Raw genomic sequence first — 24,277 nt, 5'->3', positions numbered from 1 at the left:
GGGGGGCTGTCTTGTGCATCATGGGATGTTTGCTGGCACCCTGGACCTCTGCCACTTGGATGCCAATAGCATCCCCCAGGTTAAGACCGTCAAAAAGTCCTCCAAATGTTGCTAGAAACCTTGGGACTGGAGTGGCATGTAAAATTGCCCCCATTGAAAACCACTTGTTCAGGCAGTAAGTTATTTTGGGGAGGAGAGTCCCTCTTGGGCACCTATACTAGGGTTTTTTGAGAGAGTCATGGTCTCACAGTTTACAAAGAAAGCACAAAAAAACAGATAGAGCTCCAGCCTTCCCGGGACCTTATAGTTTATTAACTACAGTTTACTGGAGAGACCAGACCAGCCAATGTTGAAAACAGATAAATTGCCATTTTAATGGTCCCTCCAGGGTAGAACCCCAGGCTGGACTCTGAAGAATGGGGTGCCTGCCCAGGGTCCTTAATGAGAAGAAGATTATGTTACCCTGGACTGGGTTGCATAGCTAAGAATTGAGTAACTCTATGTCACTTCCTGAGTTACTTTTACCTCTTCTTAAGGAATATTTCTTTCATTCTGAAAAAATATTTTATCTGAATCTGTAAAGGTCCATCAGACACATTAACCAGTACATGTGTACACTTGAGGGAGGGAGGCCTCTTCAGGACTAATGCTGGTGAAGCTGACTCTTTCTATGATGGGGTTTACTTTTTCTTTCTTCCTTGATTTTCTTCAGCTAAGGCATGGATCCTCTAATAGACCTTTCTTATCTCTTTTCCAGTATTTTAAGGAATATGACTGTATAAATAAGCTTCAGTTTGTAATGTTCTGAGTACAAGAGTATAAAACGTGTCTCTACGAAAGTAAGAAAGGGTCTTTACCCCTTTTTACTCCTCATAGAATACTGTACTTCCAAAGAGCTTCCCTGGTAGCTCAGTGTTAAAAGAATCTGCCTGCCAATGTTGGAGGTGCTTGTTCGATCCCTGGGTCAGAAAGATCCCTTGGAGAAGGAAATGGCCACCCATTCCAATATTCTTTCTGGGAAATCCCATGGACGGAGGAGCCTGGTGGGCTACAATCCATGAGGGTCACAAAAAGTTGGCCATGACGTAGGGGCTAAACAACAACAAGTACTTGCAGATGTTTGTAAGACCACTGAGTCTTGTGCTCAGCACAGGCCTCCCTGAAAAATATTACTGCAGAACACAAAAAACTTAGTGATGGGAACTCATAGTTCCTGTCAGCTTTTCCTTAGGAAATGAGTGTCAAATTTGATTTTTTCCCCAATACTTTGAACATGATGCTCTGTTGCCTCCTGGGTTGCATTGTTTATAACAGGAGACTTGCTGTGATTCTTTGTTTCTCTGGGTGCATTGTCTCTCCTCCTACCTCCTCATGGCTGCTTTTAATATTTTCTCTTTAATGATCATTTTCATCATTTTGATTACAGTGTGCCATGCTGTGTTTTCTTGTTGAGGTACTTCTTCTTGTGGTTTGATGAGTTTCTTGAATCTGTGAGTTTATAGTTTACATCAAAAAAATTTTTTTGTGTGTACCTATGTGCGCTTCCCATGCCTCAATTATGCATGTGTTAGGCTGCTTGATACAGTCATACTTCTGACTTATGTTCTGTGTATATCTCTTCAGAGAGTTTCTATTGCTGTGTTTTCAAGTTCATTGAATTTTTTCTTCTGCAGTGTCTAATCTGTTAATCCCGTTCTGTATATTTTTCTTTTCAGGTATTCGTATTTTTCCCTCTAGAAGTTTAAACGTTTGAGTCTTTGTGGTCTCATGCCCGTCCCTTCCTCTTTTCTCTTGAACACACAGAGTATATTTGTAACAGAGATTTGAACATCCTCTGTGTTCATCTGTGTCATTTCTAGGTCTGTTTCTGTTTGTTTATTCTCCTCCTGTGACCATAGGTCATGGTCATAATTTTCTGCCTCTTTGCATGTCTGCTCAGTTTTGATTTGAAACTAGACATAGTGAGTTGTATGTTGTTAGGTGCTGAAACTTTCTGTATTCCTTTAAAAACTTTTTGGCTTTGTTCTCAGAAGCAATTCAGTTACTACTTAGAATTGGTTTGATCCTTTCAAGGCTTGGTTCTCAGCCTTTATTTATTTATTTATTTTTGTCCTTTTTCTTTTTTGCAGACAGCCTTTAGTTGAGGGCTAGGATGGTCCCACTACTGAGGCCAACACTTGTGAAGATCCCTTCCGGTGCCCTGTGAACCAGGAGATTTTTTGTTTCCACTTTGGCCCATGGGAACGTGTAAACTTCTGGCTCCGTGTGAGCGCCGGGGGTTAGTTCTTTCCTTTGGTTCTTTCCTTAGCCTTGCTAGTTTCCTCTAACACGTGCACAGATCAACACTCAGCCTCCACAGATCGTTAGTTTTTTCCCTTGGAGCTCCCTCCTCTCAGTTACTTTGCCCTGCACGTTCTAGCCTCCTTGACATCCCCCAGTTCCCAGCTGTCTCTCCAACTCAGTGAAATCATTGAACTCTCAGGTTTTTATTTGCCTACTCTCTGGTCTGAAGATGCCTTTAGGGGGTTAGTTAGCAGGTTAGCCCTGCTGGGGCACCAGCAGGACTCTGCATTTCTTTCCCTTTTTTCAAGGATCACTGCCCTGTGCTACCTATTTTTAAATGTCTGAAAACCATTATTTAATATATTATATCTGACTTTGTAGTTGTTTAAAGAAAACGTAAATCTAGTCTCTGTTATTCCATTATGACTTCTGTGTCCCTCAGGCTAATTTTTAGGTGTCTTTTGCCTCCTGTGTTCACTTGTTGAAAAATTAATCCAGTGAGACACATTTCATTGGGAATTCAACCAGGTTCAGGTCATGTCACTGCACCAAACATTTACTGAACAGGTACAGTGTCCAAAGGAACAGCATGCTGTAGTGTCATGCAGTATGTGGTGTATAATCTGAAACTTCACCTGTATTGTGATGCCATGCTTCCAAGCTGAACACTGAGTGTGTACTTCCAGGTTTATCCTGACGTGAACATACGCATATATACGCTCTGAGCCTCATTCCTATGCCTCCTGACCATAGTGCCATTCAACCTGGGTGACTGATTGAACTAATAGGCACAGTTGATGAGCAAATAGCGGATGCTCAGCTGTCTGTCCATGAGTGAGGGTCCAGACAGCTCTGTGCAGACGCAGGAGCTCTAAATTCCTGTGTGCGGTGGCCCTGCCAGCATCTCACGTCTCGCTCTGGGCCAGATATTGTATTAAACTCCAGAAATGCGTGAATCACGGACTCGTCACAGTTCTGTGAACTAGGTATTGCTACCCCAACTTCGTATATGACTCACAGGAGGTAACGCAGGGCACCTAGGTACCTCTGAAAAACAAGAGGCAGAATCAGGATTGAACTCCCTATGACTTTAAAATCCATGTTGTGATTAATTCTTTAATTGACTGTTTCATTTCCTTCTGCTGGCTCCACCTTACTTCCCTGTTTTCTCTTGGCACTTTGACTATATATCTCCCTTGGGTTTTCACATTTTACCTCATCGTAGTTACTTATGTATGTGTCTTACCTCCCCTGTAGACTGTAAACTCTTTAAAGGTATGAGCTTTCCCCCGCTTTTATACCTTTTGTGGAATCCAGTACAAGTAGGTGCTCTTTATATGTGTTGAATGAAGTTAGTAAGATATGTGTTAAAATTGGGGGAGCTATCAGATTCTCTCATCAAATTACGATGCTTCTTTCTCATCTGCTGAGTTTTATTACAGTCCCTCTTAACATAATCTTAGATGATACATGGACTTTATGAGATTCTTCATTTGATACCTCTGCCTGAATTTTGACTAATTTGAAATAAGTTTTGAGTCTGTATTTAGAGATTTAAGGGAATATTCCTTCTTGTGCATTAATCAGATCCTTTCTTCTCAGGTCCTGACTTTGAACTCCGTATTGAGAGAACCAGAGGTATGGTTGGAGCTAGACCTAGAGCATGCAGGCCTTGGTGGATGGCTCTGTACCGTGAGAGGGTCATGTCAGGGCAGAGGTGGTGCTTGGGCGTGGGACTAATCAAAGGGGAAGGAACAGTAGGCAAGTTCCTGCTTCTCCTTGCTTGGGGCCTCACAGTCCAACCTTGACAACTTACAGGAAGTTTGGGTAATTTGTGAGGAGGACGGGAAGAGTCATGGTTTGCTTATAAATTAGGAGGCTTCTTGGAACTTAACACAAGATGAAGAACATTTGGACTAGAAGACAGTGTCTTGCTTGGGTAGGGGTGGGGGGAGTGTCTCAGAGCTGCAGTTCCAGAAGCTTTAACTGAAAACCTTAGGTTAACTGAGAAGGTACAACTCTCAGAATTTGTAGTACACAAATTCTTTCTAGCCATCATCCCATCTTTCTTCTTCCTTCTTTTCCAGTTCCACCATCCTTCGCCCCAGTAGTTTTGCCCTTATTGTCTGTGCTTTCTCACTTTGAATTTGTGATCTTCCCTCATGACTGTAATAAATCTGCTTTTGAGGAGGTCACTAGTGATAACTTCGTGATCAGATCCAATGGATGGATGTCTTTTAGGCTTCATTTATGGGACCTTTGTTGCGTCTGCCACTCACCCTCACATTCTCCTTGAATCACTGTGTCCCTCCTGTGACAGCTCTGATGCATAGGCTCCTGGTTTCCTTGTACTTTTGGGAGGGTCTTTAATGATCTCTCTTTCCTTCACATTCTGCTTTAGAAAGTTAGTGTTTCCCCGAGGATCCTGTCTTGACTCTCTTCTCACTCAGCTCTCTCACCAGGATGAGCTCTCATCTCTTTTGCATGCTTTCAGCCAATCACTTTCAGGCCGATCACTCCAGGGCTATATCCTGAGTTTGGAGCACTTTGCGGAGCTTCATACTCGTTTCTAATTTGCCTGCTAGACCTTTCCACTTGGATATTCTCCAAGTACCTGTAGTTCAGTCCTTCCAAACATAACCTGAGCTACATTCATCACATGCTTCACCAGCACCTGCTTGTCCACATATGTTCTTTCCTCTTGTGGTAGCTTCTACCATTCACCCAGTCACGGGCCAGAAACCTCGGTGTCATCCTTTGTGGTTCTCACTCGTCGCATCCTATTAGTTTCTGGCATCCTCTATAGTCTTTAGCATGTTATGAATGCTGAGCGAATACAAGAAAATGCCTATTAATTTCATCTGAATTTAATTTCAGTCTAGCACTTAGATCTTGTTACTATACTCTGATTACACTCTTAACTTTTGGGGAAGGGCGTTAAATTTTTGACCACATTCAAATTATATTAAGGAGAAGGCACTTTTTTGTTTAAAACAGGACTGCTTTGCAGGGGGGATTAGTCATTACTAGAAGTGTGTTGATTGGCCACGTGCTCACTTTTAGGACGAGGAGCTGCACAACAGGTAGAGATGAGGTGGATGAAGTTGCACTGTGCTGGCCCTGGAGGGTGTTGTGCTTCACGAACAAGGCCGTAGAGGCAGCAGGTGTACCCATGCTGTGGCTTCAGTGTGAGTCACAGCCAAGGCTCTTCCCCAGGGAGCGGAGCATGCCCCTTTCAGCTCATTGATGAATTTCCTTAATTGTGTTGTAGTGTATCGAATATAAACATTGAGGATATATTGGTAACTGTCATGCTTCTCCAAGTTGATCTCCCTTCCTTTCCATCTAACCGCCTGAAAAGAAAAAAAAAGAAGGGACTTACCTGGCAGTCCAGCGGTTAAGACTGTGCCTTCCAGTGCAGGGGGTGTGGGTTCAATCCCTGGCCCTGGTCGGGGAGCTAGGATCCCACGTGCCTTGAGGCCCAAAGATCAAAACATAAAGCAGAAGCAATACTGTAACAAATTCAGTGAAGACTTTAAAAATGGCCCACATCAAAAAAAGAAAAGAAAAAAAGGAGAAGGTGACTTAACGAACCAGAGGATTTTGGAGCCAGAGAAGCTCTTCAGGTAGTGATCCATCTAGCTCAGCCTTTTACGTTTTCAGATTATGATGACAATAATAGATGGTGAAAACTAGAACACCTATTTTTGACGACTTACTGAATACAGGCAATGTGCTAAGTGCTTTACATGTAATTCCCGTGTGATACTTACACCATATGATATACTTACACCATACTCATGCCATATGATAACATGTATTACATGATATGATGCCTACAAGGTAGCTATTGTTAGTGCTAGTTTATAGATAAGGATAATGGAGGTCCAGAAAGATTGGATAACTATCTTGGGGTTAATGTTGAAGCGGCTATTGTACAGAGAGGTGAAACATCATGCTTTTTCAAGGTCAGGTTTTCCAGTTAGAGGCAGAACATGAGTAGAATCTAAATCTCCTGACCTTGAACTCAATAAGCCTGTATTTTCATTTTCACCTGAGAATCCATTCTCTGTGGTCATTTTAGTCTCATTGCTTGCTGAACCCCTTTTAATTCCAGTGAAATCAAATGAAGCAAAGTAAAGAGTGGTTTGGAGTTGGGGGTTTGGGTGAGTTTTTACAGTTTATTTTTAAATAGGCAGCATTCCCAGACTGACTGGGAATGTAGCAGAAGGCCTGAGAACCAGGAAGTGACACAGACCTGTTTATACCCTCCCACGTGAGAGCCTTTGGAAAGTGATCCACGGTGATGGTAAAAAGTAAACACCACTGCTTCAGCCAGTTCTCTTGGGTTTGCTATTTTTGACCTGGAGGAGGTGTTTTCCTGCACAGCCATGAGTATGTATTTAGAAGACCAAAATCTAGCACCTAAACATCCCCTTCAGTGAAAATATATAGATATGTTTATTTCCTGTTGCCAGACAGCAGCAGTCAGCAACTCTTGGCAGAAAGAATTATCACTGTTTATTTTTCCTCTCTCCCTCTGCCATCCTTTCGGTGAATTGTTCTTCCGTTTCTTTTTCTTTCTTTATAATTAGACCTGTGGATGCAGAACGGGCCAGAGAGCTCACTAAATCTGTTCATGATAGTCAAGGTCCAGCTCAAAGCTTCCTCTTTCACCTCCCCCTACTCCCAACCAGAATCCTTTGTTCTTATGGCCTCTGTGTCCTCATGGCACTTTAAAAAAAAAACAAAACAAAAAACAAAAAACAAAACCCTAGTAACAGTTTCACAGTGCTATATGGATAAACACATAATTCCTGTCATGGAGATTGTGAATTCCTTGAGAGTAAGAACTATGCCCCACGTCATCTCTGTGACCACCCAGGCCTTGCACTGAAGACAGCCAGTAAATATTTGCTGAATTGCAGTATAGTTACTGCAAACACAGAGCCCTGAGAAATCAGATTTAGCAAATCAGCTTCCCAGCCTTTGTTTGCCAAGTTAGTATTGAAACCTGCTCTGCTCAGCTCTGATGGAGACCAAGCAGAGGGCTGTGATGACACGTAGACGTGTCTTTGGGTCCAGGAACCAATGACAGCCATGTCTGTCAAGCATCTGTTTTCCTGCCTGGCAAAACTTCCAGGATTTATCTATCCTCTCTTCCTGTTTTATATCTGCTGCTACTTTGCCATCTTGTATTTCCTACACACATTATGGGGTTTGGGGTTTATCTTTATTTTCCCCTTCTGTGAACAAATAAATGTTGAACACTCTGGGGCACAGAAAGAGGCAGTTGGTGGGCTCTGCAGGAATTTACCACCTGCAGTAAATGTAGTATACAACAGTTAAGTGACTGTGAGTGGTCCACAGGGAAGGTTATGATTCGTTCTCCCAGTCTTCATGCAGTGTTGCTGGGGGTTCAGAAGAGCTGTCCCATGCTGTGGGCTCAGTTGATGAGTTTTCCCAGAGGAGATGCAAATAAGCTTGACCTTGTGCTGGGAAAAAAGAGCAGGGAGCCCTCTGCAGTATGAAAGCAGGAGGAGGAAAGACTTCTAGGCCCCTTTGATTGCATTTATCTGTAAAATAATGGCACAGTGGCACCTATGTAATGAGGTAATGAGAGGGAGAGTGTGTGTGTGTGCATCTCAGTCATGTAAACTCTGCCCTTATCCTGTCCTACAGCATGTTTACACTGTGGGACATATTTAGGGAAACCTCCTTGGTCCCTTTAGACACATAGCACTTCAGGATGCTCACGTACAAGGTTATATAATTTGGAGAGAGGCATGTTCAGTTCCTTAAAAATATATATTTTTAGAACTTCATGGGAGAGACCTCTGGAGGTTTACTTGTTTAACCTCGTGGCTCTTCTTTCTTCTAAACTAACTGTGTTTTGAGCCTTGTCTCAGGACAACAGTGCCCTTTGGGAGTTTCATGTGGGCTCAGTCACAGCCTGTTAGAGCAGGAAGGGGCCTCCAGCAGCGCTAATTTGAGGGCCCAGTATTCCAGATGCTGTTCTGATCCTTCACGTTGATCCTGTTTCTACCTCCCAACAGCCCAATGAGGTGGGTATTATTTACCCATTTTGTAGATGGGAACTGAAAATAACTTGCCCTGGACTACCTAACTAACAACATCCATGCAGACCAGAGGTTCTTGCCCAGTCTGCAGGAATCTTTCCACGGATCCATCCTCTCTGAGTGAGACGAACATGAAACTGTTTCCGTTTTACTGATGAAGAAACAGAGGCATCGGGAGGCAAAGTATTTGTCTTGGTTCAGGCCATCAGTCCAGAGAAGAGATACTTTCCTGCCTTCAGGGTTGGAAATGTATGGCCTGAGCCGAGGCGCTCTGCCTGGTCTCTCCTTTTTCCTGTCCTGAGTCTGTCTGTCTTTGTTCTTTTCCATCCTCTCTTGAGTTTTTCTGTTTCTCTCTGGGCCCTTACAGCTCTGTGGTGATCCTTGCCTTTGGGTGTGTGGAGGCTGGGTTTTTTTTTTGTTGTTGTTGTTAGTTGTTTGTTATTTTTGGAAAGGGCTTTAGGAACACTGGGTATGAATGGCCTATGCAAATGTGGTGATGGATTGATTAAGCTCTAAATGGAAAAGCGGCATCTCCTGAGTTTGTTGCAGTGCAGAGGGAGGTAGATGCTAGGCTATGTCTGCTCTGGGGAATAAAGAGGAAGGATTTCACATTTCTTCCTTCTACTCAGAACTTTTGTTGATTTCTGTTTCAGAGGAAATACTTTGAGGCCCCTCCTTTTCCCTAGAAGACATTCCAGAGCGCTTAAAACTGAAAGGACATTGGGGGATCATGCAGGCCCCGAGTGCCAGGAAGAATGAACGACTCATCTGAGGCCCAGCCACTGCTGGGTGGTGGTGCTGGGACGTGAGGGCTGTCTCCTGCCTGCAGGTCCATGCTGCAGTCATCCTGCTGGCTTCTAGAAAAGAGTCATTAGAGATGATTATAGGGAAGGTGCCATGTATCTGCTGGTGTTTCTGCTGTCTGAAGCCCGAGGAACAGGGTAGGGAGAACAAAACAGCAAGAGGCTGTAGTGAGCAATTTTGGGAAGAAAGATAAGAATACAGGGATATCAGAGCAATTCAGAAAAGCCTCCAGTACCTGCCTTACCCTGGCTTCAGTGGTTCCTGAGAAAGTGAAAGTGTGAGTTACTCAGTTGTGTCTGACTCTTTGCGACCCCATGGACTGAAGCCCGCCAGGCTCCTCTGTCCATGGAATCCTCCAGGCAAGAATACTGGAGTGGGTTGCCACGCCCTCCACCAGGGGATCTTTCCGACCCAGAAATCTAACCTGGGTCTCCTGCATTGCAGGTGGACTCTACCATCTGAGCCACCAGGGAAGCACCAGGAAGTTTTTCTGAGAAAACCTGAGGATTATTTTTGTGATTTATAAGAGGTAAATTTTAACAAGACCTCTGATATTTGTGTCCTTTTGGCTTTGGGACTGGAGATGAAAAGGAAATGGATAAAGTAACATTATGACTCTCAAGGATCTCAGAGTTCAAAAGACAACTTCGTGCCTATTGAAGTACTCAGCTGTTGGTGGCATAAAAGAAAGGGGAAGATACAGAGGTTAGCAAAATTGGAAGGAGCCATTTATCCCCAGGGAGGAAAAAAGTGAACTGAAGACATCTAAAAGTAATATAATTTTGACATTTTATGGGGGAGGAGTGGGAGGCATTTAGGTATCTTTTTCTGCTTTGGCCCAGCGGAATCAGGATGAATGAGAGTGAAGCTGGGAGGCACCACTGGGAGAAAGGGAGAAGCAAGGAGGGCCCCACGGCACGTTCCCTGCTCTTATCACAACCTTTGAGGAGCTCTGAACTCCACAGAGCTAACACTTATTTTCCGTACAATCTGAAATGCAAGGGTTAAATTCTGTTCTGACTTCATGAACTGTTGTCTTCCCCCCATCACATGGTAGTATGGGGGTTGGTGAAGATGGTTAATCAAAGGAACAAACTTATTCTAGATTCTCCATCACCACCATCCCCTTTCCAGACTAGCCTGAAGCAAGGAAAGGATTTCTGTTGGTCTTACCTATTCACTTACCTCTTATAACTAAGGGAGAGATGGCCATGACTTAGGAAATAATCTGTCCTGAGTGACTCATGTAAACTGAGTCTGAGCCGTAGAGAAACTCAGGTAGCCTCTGGGAGGCTGGCAGGGCTGAGTCAGAACCCTTAGCCTCCACAGAGGAGGGCTCAGTAGAGTGTGACCTGACCGCGGCTGCAGCAGGACTGTGACATCCTCGACCTGAGGAGCAGGAAGAATGGAGCAGTGCGTGCAGGAATGGGCCCCAGGCACAGGGGCTACAAGGGGCTGGGTCCTGGGTGCCCCGGCTGTTCCAGGGTTCCCCCTGACCCCTGCTGCTGCCTGTCTAGGCTGTGAGCGACTCTTAGGATACCTTTAATCTTAGCAGGCTCTTTGGTTCATCTGGAAGCATCTATGGCAACAACAAGTAAGCAAACTGTGTGAACTCGGAGCTCGTGTTACAGGCTGTCCTCAGCCCCGGAGGCGTGCCATGCTTATTGTCATCGTTCTTAAGAGCAGTTTTCTCAGGTCACCTTCTGCTGTCTTGGCTTAGAGGCTGAGACTGAATAGAAGGTCTGAGTCTTACCAGTTCACAGAGCAAGCAGTCCCTTTCATTTTGTCTCTTTTGAGCCTTAACTAGAAACTAGTGAGATAACCCCGGAGAAGGCAGTGGCACCCCACTCCAGTACTCTTGCCTGGAAAATCCCACGGATGGAGGAGCCTGGTAGGCTGCAGTCCATGGGGTCGTGAAGAGTCGGACACGACTGAGTGACTTCACTTTCACTTTTCACTTTCATGCATTGGAGAAGGAAATGGCAACCCACTCCAGTGTTCTTGCCTGGAGAATCCCAGGGACGGGGGAGCCTGGTGGGCTGCCGTCTCTGGGGTCGCACAGAGTCGGACACGACTGAAGTGACTTAGCAGCAACAGCAGTGAGATAACTCAAGCTTGGTTTTCACAGCTTCCATTTTACAGATGAGGAAGCAGAGGTGAAGGCAGTGTCTTTCCTCTTGGCTCTGGACAGGAAACGAATGTTTATGACCATCACATTCAGCAGGGCACAGTCACTGAAGCTTTTGACATTTAGGTTCACAGAGGTGGGAGGGGCCCGATGGCAGTCCAGATCATGGTGGTCTCCTTTTACCACAGGCTGTTGAGGTGGCAGCAAGAATCCCAAGAAGGAAAATCAAAAGGGTGAATGTAGGTTTTTCCATGACTCTTCCTCACCTCACGTTTTGGAAGGGAACGCTGGCTGTTGGAGGAATCAGTGAGTTGTACAAAGAGAAGCATGGATGCGCTCTGGAGGATTCTGTGGCTGAGAGAGGCTTTAGAGCTGTTTCTAGGTGTGAAAACAGAAGCCAGAGAGCGTTCCTGACCAGCAGGCTGGTTGGTGGCAGTTGGTCCTCCAGATCCTTTCCTCTCTCCTCACGTCTGGTTTAGATGCTACATGCCTTGTAAGGATGGGTGTGAGCGCAGGCTTTGGAAGTAAGCATGATTAGTTCCCAGTTCCTCTTAATCATAATTTTCCCAGTTTTTTTTTTCTTTTTTTACTCTGGTAAAACACACATAAAATAAAATTTACTGTCTGAACCATTTTGAAGAGTGGTATTAAGTACATTCATAATGTCAAACAGTCATCACCACTGTCTGTCTCCATAACTCTCTTCATCTGACAAAACCTTAAATAGTAACTCTCAATTCCTTCCTCCCCCCAGACCATGACAACCACCATTCTACTTTCTTTCTCTAAATCATAATTTTTTAATCAGGAGAAGTAGTCACTAAAACATCCCCCTCCCCCCAAAAAAAATACTGAAGTGAAATGAATACTTTTTTTTTCCCCCAAGTTTTCACCTATAGGTTTTTTCTAGGCATAGTAATGAATACTCAATCTTAATGTCTTTTCAGTGTTTTTCTTTTTACTTGGTCTAAAGCCACAATTCAAGGACAGTTTTTTAAAATTCTGCATTCAAAGCAGATCCTTTCTTAAAATGATTAGGTGTAGCGTGACCCTTTCTCTATAATAGCTGAGTTTTCCCATTTTGGGATACTCTGGGACCGTGGGGACTCACTTTTCTCCAAGTTATTTCTAAAGCACTACCCTTGGCTCAGCCTTGCGTGTGAACGTTCCTTGACTCTCCTCTGTTCATCTTTTCTCTCTGCAGAGCCCTAATTTCCATCACTCCATTTGTTCTGCACTTGATCAGGTCTTTGACTCATGGTGGAATTAGTCCCTTGCCCCAGGTAGCTGCTTAACAGTAAGGGAGGAACCACCTGTTTCTTCAAAACAAAACATGAGCTTATATGTATGCATCTTTTCCCCAGTTCCATACTCGCTTCTCCCCATAGTATTCATGAGTTCAGCAGACATTTGCTGCCTGCCTGTCTGGTGCCAGGCCCTGTGACGGCTTTTGAAAATTCCATGTTGAGTAATTCACGGTCCCTGCCTTCAGAAACTTTGAGCCTGGTGAAGTAAGACAGATAAACAGATGTAATCACCTGATAGAGGTAACGTCAGAGTAGGGTGCTCAGGGCACTTGGGGAGTAAGAAGAGGGTTATTTCTACTGGAGGTGGGTGTGACATGTCAGAAAAGAACTCCCCCAGGAGATGACCCTTGTGCTGAGCCCTGCAACCCACTGTATTCCTGGCAGGGAAAATCAGATTTACTGGCGTGTCCATTCATTTGTTGAGAAAGGAGGTGGGTGGCCTATGGGAAGGCCTTGCTGCATTAATTTTATTTTGTATTTTATCTATTTGATTAGGTAATACACAAGGTACAACACTCAAGGCGATGAAAAGGGAATACGTTCAGTGAACAGTGAGCCTTCTGCCCTGTTACCCCTAGATTCCTTCCCTGACAGCACTTGGTAGCTGCCAGTTTCTTGTGCATCAGTTCCAGAGAGAGACTTTCAGTGCATACAAGAGTGTGTGTGTGTGTGTGTGCGCGCACGTGTGTATGTACACGCATGTGCACGTGTGTGTATCTTAAAAACACATGCACACATGCACATGGTTTTCTTCACGTACTAACTTTGGAAGTCATTCCATATTAGTACAGACTGAACTGCCCAGTTCTTTTTAAACCACTGCGTGTATTCTGTTATGTAACTTATTTAACTAGTCCCCTTCAGTCTTGTGCCAGTATAAATAATGCATTGAATATCCTGCATATGTATCATTGCACACAAGTGGTTTCTGAGGACAGATTATAGGAGTAGAATGGATAAGTCAGAGAATATGTGCATTTGGGGGCTAGATATTGTCACATGGTTCTCCAGAGAGCTCTACTTTAATTGTTGTTTAGTTGCTAAGTCGTGTCCAACTCTTTTGTGACCCTATGGACTGTAGCCCATCAGGCTCCTCCGTCCATGGGATTTCCTAGGCAAGAGTCCTGAAGTGGATTGCCATTTTCTCCTCTAGGGGATCTTCTCAACCCAGGGATTGAACCCAGGTCTCCCTCTTGGCAGACAGATTTTTTCCCATGGAGCCAATGGGGAATCCCCTACATTAATTATAAAATGCTAAATGTAGGATTCTTTACCACTTGGTAACCCTCCCTCATACCAAGTTACCCTCCCACTTGGTAATCAGTCCTCTAAAATCTGTGCCACAGTGATCTTCCTGAAAGAATTTGGTGTTAGAACTTCCCTGTGTATAATCCTTGGAAGCTCCACATGGTCTTCAGTGATAAAGTTTTTATTTTTTAATTTATTTTTATTTATTTGACTGCACCAGGTCTTAGTTGTGGCGTGTGGGATCTAGTTCCCTGACGAGGGATGGACCCAGGCCCCTGCATGGGAGCACAGAGTCATAGCCACTGGACCACCAGGGAAGTCCTGGTCTTCAGGATGGATTTTAAATTTAGCCTAGCACCTGCCTCTAGCGTCTCCTGGGAGTGTAGGGTTCCATTGCTCCCAGCCACTTGTAGTTAATGTGTTCCTTCTCCACTGGACACTTCGTTTAGTAGTCTGTCTAGCATCCCCTCTCCTGGGTAGTCTTTCCTGATTGCCTCCACTCATGCACGGAACAGTGAGCACCACCCTGATCTGGCCTCGTCCATTCTCTGCAGAAGTGCTTCTGCACGTGCTGTCATGTGGCAATAGCAGGTGTCCTTCTCCATGATCCACTTGTTCTTCCCTTGCGGGGTGGTGAGTGCCTGCCCAGGTTACCCGCTGTGGCTGCATGTACAGTGGCAGCACCAGGGATCCATTGCTAACTGGCTGGCGGCCTGGGCATAACCTTTTAACTCTCTGAACCTTAGTTTTGACTTCTTTCAGAAGAGGAGATGAAGCCTGATGACCTCTAAGGTCTCCTCTGATGCTCAGATCTTATTCATAATTATGATAGCAACAGGTGCCATTGTTTACTGAGGACTTGCAAAGTGCCAGGCACTGTTTTGAGCACTTTGTCTGATCCTAAGGTGTTCATTGGTAGGACTGATGTTGAAGCTGAAACTCCGTTACTTTGGCTACCTGATGTGAAGAGCTGACTCATTTGAAAAGACCCTGATGCTGGGAAAGATTGAGGGCAGGAGAAGGGAATGACAGAGGATGAGATGGTTGGATGGCATCACCAACTCAATGCGCATGGGTTTGGGTGGACTCCGGGAGTTGGTGATGGACAGGGAAGCCTGGTGTGCTGAGGTTCATGGGGTCGCAAAGAGTCAGACACTACTGAGGGACTGAACTGAACTGAATCCTTACATCAGCCCTATGAAGATGATTGTATGGTTACTCTTTCCATTTTACAGATGAGAAAACTGAGCCTCAGAAAGTAAATTGGCCACAAGTCATAATAGAGGAAAGAGATTTGAATTCTGGCATTCTGACTCTACCATTCTTAGCTACATAACTCTTTTTACACATTTACACACACGTGGTTTTGTGTACCCTTTTGGGTCACTAGCAGACTCCATCCCTAGACCTCTCCATGAACCATCCCTGTTGGCCCAAGTTGGAGTCTGGGTAAAAGCTGGGGACAGAGGACTCTACAGTCCCAACCATTGAGGGGTGGTGAGTGAAGACCCAGTGGCTAGCTCTCTTCTTGAGCCCCTTGGTCATGCTCATTGAAGACCCTCATAGCTGCTTTTCCTTTAGACTAAGACAGTTCATATTGCTGTCTGCAGTACCTCTCTTTAGAAGGGCTGTGTAGGCCTGAGCCAAAGGCTTCACGCATGGATTAAAGTCAGGGCTGGGTGATATCCCTCAGGGACATCCTTTATTATGATTGTAGATGGCAGGCTCGCGTATCTGTTTACATAAACCTGTACTGGAGAAAGAGGTGTGTATGGCGTTTAAGGAGGAAGTGTAACCTTATATTTGGAATATCTTTTATAAACTAGGATAAATGATATCAAATGAGTTAAGTAAAATATAATAGATCTATATCAAAATATATGATCAACCGTTCTGCTTTCCTGAAAGCAAGTGGGAAAAAACCCTTAGAAGTCTTGATCCCTGATTTTTTTTTTTTTTTTTTTTCTTTTTTAAAGATACTGGTTCCTATTCTTCTTTAAGTCTTTGAGCCAAAGTGGATGGTCAGGCTTGTTAACAGTTAAGCCTCGTTCTCCCCTCAGTGTTTGTCCCATAAAGCCAACAGATGCGGCCTCTGGGGGCGCAGGTGTGTTGGGTGAGTCTTGAGTAATTAGTCCATTTTTGAGATTGGTGGTGGGAGCCAGGTCCCCAGGGGCTCCTGCAGCCTCTGGTGGTTGAGCAGGCCCAGCCAGGGGCTCTTGGCGCCTGCTGTGGCGTTCCTTCTCTAGGCGGTGGTTTCTCCCTCTTAGACACGTGTTCTCTCTTTTTTTTCCGGTTAGTTGAACTTGCTCTGAGTCCAGTGGCAAAGGCAGAGGCAAACTCGGGTGCAACACTCTCCACGTGAACAACCATCTCTTTCCTCCTCTCTGCTGGAGCCCCCACGGCAGGCAGGCAGCAGGGCACTTTCTGAAAGCTTTACCCAGCTTGACAGATCCCCAGGTGAGCCGGCTCTGGTCTCCTTGTCTCGTCACAAGGATCTGGCTCCCAGGTGGTAACCACGCCTGTGGCAGCTTACTATGGGCCTTGGCATTTCCCCAGGGAGGAGTTGAAAAGCCACCTACATGCTTGTCTCTTCTCCTGGCAGTAGGGATTCAGTTGCTAGAATTCTTTCAACTTTGTATGTTACCAAGGCTTCCCTTATCATAAAGGAAGGCCTATTATAACTAACATAGGCTAAAGCTTTCACTTATGTCCTTTTTTTTTTTTTTTTAAACTAGGTGAATCTACCTGAGGCTGACTTCAGAGTTGTTCCTTCTGGCTTTTACATTTTTCCTTTTAAAAATAACTTGGACGGATAAAAGATGTGCCATGGCAGGATAGCACCAAAGAGCACCTCAGCGTTTGCCGTGGCCTCCGTGGGACATGGAGTGTTCCTTCCCCTGGTGATTCTTAGCACCCTCCTTGGAGACGGACTTGCCTCAGGTAAGCCCCTGCCTGCTGCCTGAGTATGCGAAGGAAAAGACTCAGTACCATTGTTTTCCCAAAGGCTGGGAGAAGGGGATTCTCTGCTTGTGGAGCAGTTAATGGGAGAGCAGAGGGTGGTGGCTTCAGTGCTGGTCCTGCGATACAGCTGAGAGCCAGTCCTGGGGGGCAGGGGTGCTCCAAGGGACCTAGGGAGCCAGCCGGAAGTGGGGGTGTAGGAGCCTACCAGGGGTGACTTAACCATCCCCCTCCCTTAGCCATAGTCAGTATGGGACCGAGGTGTAGGATTCAGAGTGTGATGTGCAGGTAAGGATGTGCACTTTGGAATCCTCTGTGTTCAGGGCCCAGTCCTGCTCTCGCTAGTTCTGTGACCCAGAGCGAGTCTCTGCTTCTGTAAGCCTCAGGTCCCTCACCTGTGCTATAACGACAGAGTTGGGTAATAGTGACATGGACCAGGTAGTGCCCAAAGCCTAAAATATTTACACTTTAAGATATTTGGCCCTTTATGGAGGAGGTTTGCCAACTTACCCCCAGCCCAGAACAAGCGATGCTCACTAAGAATGTGTATGAATGGAGTGGCTGTCAGAGTAAGAAGAAAGAAGGGACTGGGCAGAGCTAGGACGGACCTCAGAGGCTGTGCACTGGCCCAGGGTCGGGCTCACGGCAGCCCTGGGACCAGAGCCCCGCCCAGTGCCTGGCGCACCAGCACGCATGCTCTTCCCCGGCTCCGCTGGGGAGGCGTCCCGGCCTTCCATGGCCGTGTGAGGGCAGAGCTTCTGCCTTCGGCCTCTTTAGCTTCATCGGGCCATCCCTTGTACCCCACCACTTTCTTTTATGGGCTTCCCCCCACCCTCCCATTCCCCACCCCATTTTCCAGCTACCCACACCTTCCCAGCCTTCCATTCAGGGTCTGAAATCAATTATCAGGGACTGATGGTCCCAGACTGGCTGGATAAAGGGATTATTATTCTCCAGTATGGAAAAAATATAAGTCTGTAGTGTGGGCTCAGACCGGGATGGGAAAATTGGCTCTGTTGTTTTCTTTCCCTCCCCATCTGCAAAGAATCCTTCCTCCCCTGCCGTCCCACCGCCTCCGCCCAGTCTTTTTATTCCCCATAAAACCTGTGTACTGGCGTGAGCAGGGTGCAGACAGGGGAAGGGGTTTCACCATTACTTCGTTCGAGTACACCAAGTTGTGATATTTTTTCCTCTCTGGAGTGGTTTCTGGTGGAAGGAGGTGCCCACAGCTTGGCCTGAAACCCAGAGCACACCTGTATGGCCGAGCCTGCATGAGTGGTGTGTCAGGCAAGCTTGCCAAGAAACCAAGACTCTCAGATAATCTGAAGTCGAGGAAAGGCATTCAGGTCAGGAAAGGTCTCTTCCTGCATTTCTTCCCTGTTCCTATAGCTGCTCTTAAACACCCATTCCAGAGGCGTTATAATGAGATGCTTGTTACCCAGAGAGCTCTAGTAGATATGTTCATGTGTCCTGGCACAAACATGACTGCAAGAGTCTCACTGGGCAGAGGTCAGCAGGCGTCCTCTGGAGGTGATTGGTCTGCATAGTCTCTGGTTGTAAATACCACGAGCATGCCTAGTATTGGTCGTAATTGCTCAGGTTTAGAAGAAAAGCATCATGAAGAGGCACTTGAGAGTTCTGGGGTAAAGCTCTACGTAAAGTGATGTATGTCATGTCCCTAGTTCAGTTTTCTGTCCTGGTTTCTCTTATCTGCAGCCATCGATTTGGAGTTATAATGGAGATAGGGTTACAGAGGATTGGTTCAGCTTGCCCCTTGGTCATATCTTTAGCAGAGACGGAGAGAGTTACTGAAAGTTCCCTTTTTCAGAGTGGCAAAAGGAAGCGTGTCTTACTCTTCATACCTGGGCACAGTCTGCAGGGGAAGACCAGGTCTAAAAAGAAGGCCTGTGCTCATGCTACCCAACTTGCCTTTCTTGGGCTGGAGAGGAATTAGCATCCCCGCTGTGTAGGAGCCTCTCCCAGGTCTCTTTGCTTGTGACTTTAAGAAACTTGCTGTATGTATGACCTCAGGTAAATCACTTGACCTCTTGGTGTCACCTATAAAATGGAAATACAACACTTGAGGATGTTAGGTGGGTGTTGTGTGGACTAATAAAAATGATTGGAAGGCGCTTGACATATAAAGTGCTCTGTGTAATTTTAAATAATAACAACAGCAGATTTGGTATGTGACCTCCTGTTGAGTCACTCTGGGCGGGAGGCTTCATGTGGATGACGTCCTCTTCTGTCTTTAAAAAACAAAACCGGAGAGACTTCCCAGGTGGTCTAATGGTCATGCTCCCAATGCAGGGGGCCTGGGTTCGACCCCTGGTCAGGGAACTAGATCCCGCGTGCCACAACTAAAGATTCCTCATGCCACAACTAAGACCTGGAGCAGCCAAATAAAGTAAATAAATATTTAAAAAGCAAAACAAAACTGGAGATGTAGAGTCACTTCTTGGGTTGAGGATAAGGGGTTGGGAGGAAGTGTCAAACCTGACCAGTTAAGGAAGGATTGATTCCGTCCAGAATCCCTTTCGCCTTCCATGTTTGCATAGTTGGATGGTCCCAAGCCAGCTGCCTTGCTGACTTGTATAAAAAGCTTTTAATTTCCATTCTCTCCCTGTTCTGAGCAATTTTATTGAAAAAACTTAGTATTTTGTTTCTGATTTTTTTTCCGTTGCTGTGACACTTAATGGCTGTGTTCAAAATCACACAAGCACCTAAAGCAAGGAAGGCAAAGTGATAAAGCTAGGTGCTTAGTGTTCACTGAAGATGGAAAATGTTGAGAGCTCGACTCTCAGGGGGATGGTGTGGCTTTGGCCCTTAGCATCACTCTGGCAGAGAGATGTTGGCAGGTGGCCCTGGCTCACCTCACCGTCTCCGAAGGGACTTGGAGTCCGAGGTAACATACACTGAGCTGGGAAGAGAGGACAGGTAGGGAAGTGATGTGTACGGAGCATCATTTGCGTGTCAGGCTCCGTGGTATCACGTAAAAGCTCTCAGAATGCCCGTGATCTACATGGTCCTGTAACGTTTTTACAAATGAGAAACCGAGGCCAAGGGAGTTTCGGTAACTTGCACTGCCGAGGGAGTTTCAGTAACTTGCACTGCCGGTAAGCGGCAGACAGTTGTAGGTGGGGAAGCTGGCTGGGATTTGTACCCAGTCTGTCTGACTCTGTTGCCCATGCTCTTGCTGAGAACCACACTACCTCTGCTGAGTGGCCGGCTTCTCTGAGACCTGTTTCTTGTACTGCTCTCTGTTGGAGCGCTCAGATCAGCATCCTTCAGAGGATAACTTTGACAGAGGAAGAGAGACACCATCTGTTTTCCTTTCTGGATGAAAGATGCAGGAGTCATCTCTGGGTTACCCTGTCTGCCTCTGTGGTTGTCTCTGCTCTTTTCTGTAATGACCCGTGGTTGTTTGGGTCCCAGTTCAGGCACAGGGTTTGCCAAGGCAGTTCTATTTTTGGAAAGGAACAATAGGGACCACAGCAAATTGTTTGCTAAATGAAGTTCCCAAAACATCCGCAGAGCATCTTCCTGTCAGCTGCCAACCATGCTGAGGACGTGATGTAATCTCTCCATGGTGTAATTACCTGTGACTATAAAAAGACTTGGGGATTGTGGTAGGAGGCTGGGTGGGTCATTATAGAGCTGTCTGAACCCTGGCATCATGAAAAGACGTTGAGAAATTGCCCTCTGCTTGCTGATTGTTGTGCCATGATTAGAACACCGCCAGTGCATGGTATGAGCTTTGCACTGTGACTTCCGAACAAAACAAGCCACAAGTCTACCAGACTGAACACCTCAGTGACTCTCCTCTGGGTTAAAGCCTCATTAAACACACATTCCACCTCCCAAACAAAGGTGCCCCACTACTCTGGTCCTTAATTACAAGCTTACAGGTTATCCTTACCCACATCTTTCTGTAAAAGAGGGTCACAGGGTGCTAATAAAAAAAAAAACCTAGGTGAGTGCTCAGTCTTTAATTGTTCTAGGTAGGTTTGTAGATGAATTCTTTCACCACCTCTCACCGACTGGGAGATTCCTTTCTTCTTCATCACCCCAGCAGCACCTACGAGGGTGTGAGCAGTCCTCCCATTCCAGGTGGCTGATACTGGTGTAGTCAGCTGCCTGGACTGTGGCCAGATCAGGAGTGACCTTGGCCGCCGTGTGTTCAGCTTTGGAGCCTAGAGGAACGGCAGTGTTTAGTGACGACTGTTCCGCAGTGTGCTGTGACTGAGAGGGATGCCTGCTGCTGGGTCTCCCTGCCCTGTTTACCCAGCTCACCTTAAGCCAGCCTACAGTTTGAACTCTCCACGAAGAGGATGAGTACTGCCTCGGTGCCTCACTGCCTGCCTTACCTTGGATAATCTTGCTGACCTCGTTGTCGGTATTTCGCTAGAATAGGGAAGACAGTAGATAATCTTACTTCATACAATTGTTGTGAGGATTAAATAAGATGGTACATACAAAGCACTTAGGACATTGATTGGCGTACAGAGAAGTAATTGCCAGGTGTGAGGACCAGACTCTAGCACCAGTTGATACCAGTCTGCACTTTTGACACCACAGCTGATTAGCTCTGTTGGAAGGTGCTCCTTGTTTCTTCCGTGTCTCTTGGATTCTTTTGGATTCAGTTTAGCGCAGCATCCTGAGTATATTTAGACACATACGGATGAGTTCTCCCCAGTTCGCATGCCCCTGATTCTCAAATGCCGCCTGTTGGCATCTCACACGTGAAGCCAAGCAGAAAAGAGCAGCGGTGGCCCTTTGCAGTGCTGGGGCTGAGAGTCAGCTGGGTCATCTCACAGTCAGTCCTTCCCTTCAGTGAGGCTGTCTTGTTGGCATCTCAGAGCCGGGATTCCCTCAAAGCTGCTGGTACTTTTGTTAGGTACATTGTTAGGAATGTCCAGAGGGTTTTTGAAACCTTAACAAAATGAGAATGCCAGAGGTCTGTTCTTTGATTTTTGGACTGTGCTGGGTCGTCGTCATGGTACGTGGGCTTTCTGTAGTTGTGGCCCGCCTTGTTGCTTCCCTTGTTGCGGAGCACAGGCTCTGAGGAGTGCATGAGCTCTCTGGTTGTGGCACTCAGGTTCAGTTGTGGCTCAGGGGCTTTAGTTGCCCACAGCATGTGGGAATCTTAGTTCCCTGACCAGGGATTGAATCTGTGTCCCTTGAATTACAGGGTGAATTCTCAGCCACTGGACCACCAGGGAAGTCCCCCAAGGGTCTGCTCTTTAAAGAGGTATTTCATCAGCACAGTGATATGAAAGAAGGGTTATATTCTACAGAATTTCTAAACACATCTAGGAGAATACAAGATAGAATTAAAAATTAACAACTCTCTTCTCGTCTCTCCGTTTTGGTAGTGCTTTTGCCTCCTCCTACTTTCCTTAGCTGTGTTTGACAGCATTCATTTTTGTAAGAGTCTTTTTCCTACCCAGGTTCACTTGTTTCCCTAGAGACAAGGTTTTCCCCCCATTTTAACTGCTTTAACTTGTTAGTTTTGCCAGTAGCCAAATCTCTTAAAAGTACAACTGTTTAATCATTCAGAATTCTGGGAAGTAGTGCAGAGAAGATAAACAGATTCTCTTCAAGGTTTATTCTTTGCACAGCGTTTTTTCTTCTCAAATTCACAAAAAGTATTTTAGCTGTTTAAGCCAAGGAGGGGAAATGTGTTTCAGGAAGTTATCGCCAAGAACTCCTGCAAGATTGTAAAATAATTTGGCTCTGGCCTTTGTTACTCTGAGTAGCCAGCGAGTGACACTTTATATAATACCAATGTCCTGACTATCAGTTCTTCACATTCAGTAGATACAGGTCTCCCTGGGAGAAGGCGGGACCTGTGTATTTATTATCACTGGCTTGAGTTCCAACAGCTCAGCCTTGTTGACTCTGGCAGTGGGAGGCTTAAGAGAATGTCGTTGGGATTGTCATGCACCAGACAAGGACAAACAGGGCGTGGGCAGCCACCTGTCAATATTTGCCGAGCACCTATCTCGACACTTCGAGGTGCGGGGCCAACAGGAGAGGAGCCTTGGATGTTTCTGCTTCCCAGTTGGTCTCATTACTTTGGAGGCTAGATTGCAGAGGACCCAGTGCAGCCACACTCAGGCTCCTGATGACGATGCATGCTTGCTCCAGATGGCTCACTTATGGCCTATGAAGTTAGCTGGTGACATCAGTGGATTGTGTGGCCCTCTGATTTGTCCCCATCATGCAGTGGAACTTAATCTTAGTTCATGTTCTTTCTTCTTGGCTTTATGAAAGTTTGCACATAAGCTCCTTGAAGTCAGGGACAATGTCCTTTGTACTTTGTTATAACCAGGCCAGGGATCGTCCTGGGGAGGTGGGGGTGGGAGGGGTCACTCCTGGTAGGCCTGTGCAGGGTCATGGTCCGTCCTGTGTGTGAGGACAGGCAGGACGAGTCCCTGGCCCTGTGAGCAGCAGCAGCCTAATCAGTGGTTCCCCGTAAGACTCTCTCCATCCTTCCTGGCAGTGGAGAAGGATGTGGAAGTGTCTTCATGCTTTAGAGGGTGAATGTAGCGGGGTGGGTCTTCTGAGAGGAAGGGAGTGGGGCTGGGCAGGCCGCCCAGACGAGTTAATCATCCAGTGTGTTAAATTTCAGCCTGAGCGAGAGTCTCTGAACCCAGTGAGGGTTCCCTTGGGTGACAAGGAGCAAGGAGAGGTAGGCTTTCATTACATGTGGGAGTGACGTCGTGTGCAGTAATGGATGTGCGAACCGTGCTGGCCCTAAACTTACCCTGACATTGGAGAGGGAGACGGCAGCTGGATGGATTTGGCTTCCCTTCCCCGTCCACAGCTCCCTCTACCTCTGTCCTTAAAGTCGAGGCTGAGGGGACTCCTTATTCCCCTTTCCCTGAGCACTAGAACCTTCAAGCCTGTCTTTACACTGTTCTTTCAGTGGCTAGATTTCCTGTAGCTAGAAGCCCGCTGTCTCCCCTCCCTCCCCTTCTCCCTTCACTTCATCCTTTAAGATGCAGTTCAAAGTCAGCTCCTCTGAGACAGCACCCATCCCCTTACTACTAGAATAAATAAGGTCTGAGGGAAGGAGAGTTAGGCTACATGTGTATTTGCTGAATGGTATAAGCAGGAGCTCTTGGTCTCAGCCCTTTCTCTTTGGAGAATGTCAGAGAGTTTTCCCTATGAACAGGATTCCGATTACGAGGGTCTTGACCATCTTTGATTATTGAAGGGACTAGACAGCTCATTAAGGCTTCTGGGGAATTCCTGCTTTGGGGAACCTGAACCCTTTGTCTGCAGATCATGATACACAAACCCCATGGACTTGTTCCAGACCCTAACACCCATGGTTGCCATGGAACAGATTGGGTTTCGTGTTTTCGTAAGCGACATCAACTCATTTAGCAAGTGTGTGTTGATGATATAAGGCAGGCCGGGGTGGGGTGGGGCAGCTGAAGATAGGTAATGCCTTGGAGGAC

General features: G+C 46.1%; 1 protein-coding gene across 10 annotated transcripts in view; it reads left to right on the top strand.

Moving 5' to 3' along the window:
- SUSD6 (sushi domain containing 6) overlaps positions 1–24,277 on the top strand; it is a 98,993-nt gene that overhangs the window by 29,159 nt on the left and 45,557 nt on the right. For 4 of the 10 annotated variants that reach the window (XM_086320033.1, XM_086320036.1, XM_086320039.1 and 1 more), the window contains one exon: positions 16,586–16,790. In XM_086320033.1, coding sequence (XP_086176159.1) covers positions 16,670–16,790 — 121 coding nt within the window. In that variant the 5' untranslated portion in view covers positions 16,586–16,669. Of the gene's footprint in view, positions 1–2,129; positions 2,279–3,885; positions 3,922–16,147; positions 16,308–16,585; positions 16,791–24,277 lie in introns of all 10 variants that reach the window. The other 6 variants (XM_086320034.1, XM_086320040.1, XM_086320035.1 and 3 more) reach the window with 4 other exon arrangements.

This window comes from Bos grunniens, chromosome 10 (genome assembly GCF_055505025.1).
Source record: "Bos grunniens cultivar Pamir isolate PY7600 chromosome 10, Bosgru_T2T1.0, whole genome shotgun sequence".
Classification (NCBI taxonomy): Eukaryota; Metazoa; Chordata; class Mammalia; order Artiodactyla; family Bovidae; genus Bos; species Bos grunniens.
The sequence above is the reverse complement of the archived record's forward strand: the minus strand, read 5'-3'. Positions and strand labels throughout refer to the sequence as shown.